This window comes from Budorcas taxicolor, chromosome 4 (assembly GCF_023091745.1).
Source record: "Budorcas taxicolor isolate Tak-1 chromosome 4, Takin1.1, whole genome shotgun sequence".
Taxonomy (NCBI): Eukaryota; Metazoa; Chordata; class Mammalia; order Artiodactyla; family Bovidae; genus Budorcas; species Budorcas taxicolor.
The window spans coordinates 108,637,698-108,641,301 of record NC_068913.1 but is presented as its reverse complement, the minus strand read 5'-3'; the positions used below and the strand labels follow the sequence as shown (position 1 = coordinate 108,641,301).

Sequence of the window (3,604 nt, the reverse complement as noted above, 5' to 3'; positions counted from 1 at the left end):
TCTATGAGTAAGTAAGTAAGTGAAAGTCATGTCTGACTCTTTGCAACCCCATGGACTGTATAGTTCATGGATTTCTCCAGGCCAGAATATTGGAGTGGGTAGGGTATCCCTTCTCCAGGAGATCCTCCCAACCCAGGGATCAAACCCAGGTCTTCCACACTGCAGGCATATTTACCAGCTGAGCCACAAGGAAAGTCCAGTTAGGTCTATAATATGCTATAATATTGTAGCATTACAGCTAAAGGCAAAAAATGCCCCCTACCATATTTCAGGGGCTTAACAGGTGGTGCTAGTGGTAAAGAACCCACTTGCCAATGCAGGAGACATAAGAGACTTGGGTTTGATCCCTGAATTGGGAAGATCCCCTGAAGGAAGTCATTGCAACCCATTCCAGTATTCTTGCCTGGAGAATCTCATGGACAGAGGAGTCTGGTGGGCTATTGTCCATAGGGTTGATTAGAGTCAGACACAACTGAAGCAACTTAGCATGCATTCACCATATTTCAGAAGGAACAAAGTTCCTCCTGCGTGTTTCCCTTTGATATTCTTCACATTAGCCTGTCCTTCCACAGCACTCTCCTAAAGGCACCCTTGACCTCTTTGTTCCTCAGGCTGTAGATGAGCGGGTTCAGCATGGGGTTGAAAAGACTGTAAAACAGGGAAAGGATCTTCTGCTGCTCCTCAGGGTGGCGGGACTTGGGGGCCATGTACAAGACGATGGCAGTGCCAAAGAAGAGCCCGACCACGCAGAGGTGGGAGGAGCAGGTGGAGAAGGCCTTCCTGTGGCCCTCAGTGGACTGGATCCTCAGGATGGAGGCCAGGATGCGCGCATAGGAGCCCAGCACCAGGCAGAGGGGCCCCAGTAAGATAAAAACACAGGCCAAAAAGATGACAACTTGGTTGAGCCAGGTGTCAGCACAGGCCAGCTTGAGGACAGACAGGATTTCACAGAAGAAGTGGTTGATTTCATGAGGCCCACAGAAGGGCAGCCTCAGAAAGAGAACTAAGTGGACCAGGGCCAGGAGGAAGCTTAACACCCAGGAAGCGCTGGCCAGGACAGTGCACACTCTCCAGCTCATGGTGGTAACGTAACGGAGGGGGTGGCAGATGGCCACATACCTGTCATAGGACATCACCACCAAAATCAAGCACTCTGTGTGAGCAAAAGCTAGATATAGGAATGTCTGCATAATGCAGGGAACAAAGGAGATGGTTCTTTTCTGACTCACAAGATTTGCCAGCATCTTGGGGACACTGTTGGAGGCATAGGACATGTCGATGATGGCCAAGTGTGAGAGGAAGAAGTACATGGGGGTGTGCAGTCTTGAGTCTAAGCAGATAAGCCCCAGGATGACTGCATTCCCCAGAAGGGTGAGGGTGTAGAAGAGAGAGAAAAGACCAAAGAGGAAAAACTCCAGTGCCGAATCGACCTGGAATCCCAGGAGGGTGACTTCTCTGATCCGTGTCTGGTTGCCTCCCATGCTCCTGGGTAGAGACAGAGAAGCCACCCTCTGGGACAGGAAGGTCAGAGCTGCAGGGAAATCAAGACACAAAATACCTTCTAAGTGTAACAAAGTGAGCATTTGGAAATGTATTACTTTGGATGGATTTCCTACAATTTATTGTTAGATATATGGTTAAAACTAATTCTGTGTGCTCATATTTATCAGAAAAAGTTATCCTTCTATCAAAGAAATAATAGCATATATATGTAACATTTATTATAGACAATAAAATGTATTAGGATACATTATTATATACTCTACCTAATGCACATTTGCATGCACACATACAAAGTTTGGGAGAACTCAAGTTTTCTGGCTTCCCTTCAAGGCTATGAGTCTCTATGAGTCTTGATTATTAATGCAGTTAGAAGAAAGAGAACCCTGACAAACCATCTCTAAAAAGAGATAGTTTTATTTTCAAGGCTTGCTTGTCTTCTTGGTCCAAGTTATGAAGTTATTAGGATCCCCTGTTCTTTACATGTTGCTTTTGGTTACATATCCCTTTACCTTCTCACTTGCTTTTCTATCCACTGATTTCAGATTTGAAGTTCTTAGAAATATTTGATAACTTCTTAAAGCAAATTGTTCCTTGCAGAGGAATAAGTAAAGGCAAAATTCTGAGCAAAAAGGATTTGTTGAGTTCTAGGAACAGGAAAAAAAAAAAGTCCAATGTTCCTGAACCATAGTGACAAAGAGGTTGTAAATATTCATTGTTTTCTTACTGATATTTTAAACAATTTGGAACTGACATAAAATTTGTAAGTTGGAATGGATTTAAATATTTTGTTATTTCTATAATAGAATATTGCTGCTAAGTCACTGCAGTCATGTCCGACTCTATGCGACCCCATAGACAGCAGCCCACTGGGCTTCTCTGTCCCTCGGATTCTCCAGGCAAGAACACTGGAGTGGGTTGCCATTTCCTTCTCCGATAATAGAATATTATATAGCCATTTAAAAGGATAATATAGAATTTTATATGGCGATGAAAAATTTTCCACATAAAGTCAAAGCATGTGTACACGATTTGATTTATATTTCAAAATTTAACATATTTATACAAAAATGTCTTTGGGGTCTATTTTTATATATGCAGGAAAACTCTGTAATTTAAACATGAAACTCTGTACATTGATTATCTCTGGAGAGTAGGATTATATGGGAACTTACCTTTTGAATATATTATATGGTTACTGTTTGTTTTTTAATAAATGTGCATTACCCCAAAAAAAAGACATTTAAAAATTCTATTGTGTAATATAAAAGCAAAGTTGCACATTTTTCTTGTTTATTCGAGAGTAGCACTCAGGAAGTTGTAACAGGAATGTCAAACCTGAGCCGATTCTTAGAGTTTCAAATGGGGGAAATGAGTCACCATATTACGTTAACTGAAAAATAGTTACCATACGACAGGAAAGAGGAAATGAAAATTTCAATCTCATTTTTGTTTACCGAGATATTTTTTCTGAATTGTCCTGATCAATAGCATGGTCTTCCAATGAGTCAAAGTAGAAAAAGATTTCAAATCAAGTTGAAAATCACTGCAACATCCACCTAAATGTGAAGAGGAGCACAAGAAAAGAACTGCTTTGAAGTTGCTCAGGAGAAAAATATTGACATAATTGATCATTGCCATGAAATTGCAAATTCCAGAGACATTTGCCCTCTGCCTGTGAGTTCTGTGTCTCATCCCGCATAGATCTGGTGTTTCTTTTAGAAGGAGGTGGTCTATTACACTAATTCCAAAGTCTAGGGTCAACACTTTACTGGATCGCCAAAGAAATGGTAGGAAATTATGGTCAGTAAGTATCTCACCACGTCACTCAAATGTTATTAACTAATTTTTAGCTGATATATTTTTAGCTTTTATTAATTGATTTATTTTAAAATTCACGCAAAAAGGGCACAGTTAAAGGATATATATCGAACTTCTAATCAGCAGATACAAAATGGGAAACTGTCTAATTTTCCGGATGATACAAATTTAATGACAGAATGGAATTTGGCACTTTAGGGACATATCCAATATTATATTAATAGGCCTATGACTCAGGCTAAATAGGAAGGCTCAGGGAGCTCTTACTACCTGAGAATTCCAG

General features: G+C 40.6%; 1 protein-coding gene across 1 annotated transcript; it reads right to left on the bottom strand.

Moving 5' to 3' along the window:
* Positions 1-548: 548 nt before the first annotated feature.
* Positions 549-1,481, bottom strand: LOC128046421 (olfactory receptor 2A14-like). Its single transcript, XM_052638502.1, has one exon. The coding sequence runs from the start codon at positions 1,479-1,481 to the stop codon at positions 549-551; it is 933 nt and encodes a 310-aa protein (XP_052494462.1).
* Positions 1,482-3,604: the final 2,123 nt, after the last annotated feature.

Bases quoted from the DNA above. Each gene is read 5' to 3' on its own strand.
- LOC128046421 (XM_052638502.1), bottom strand. From the start codon at position 1,481: ATGGGAGGCAACCAGACACGGATCAGAGAAGTCACCCTCCTGGGATTC.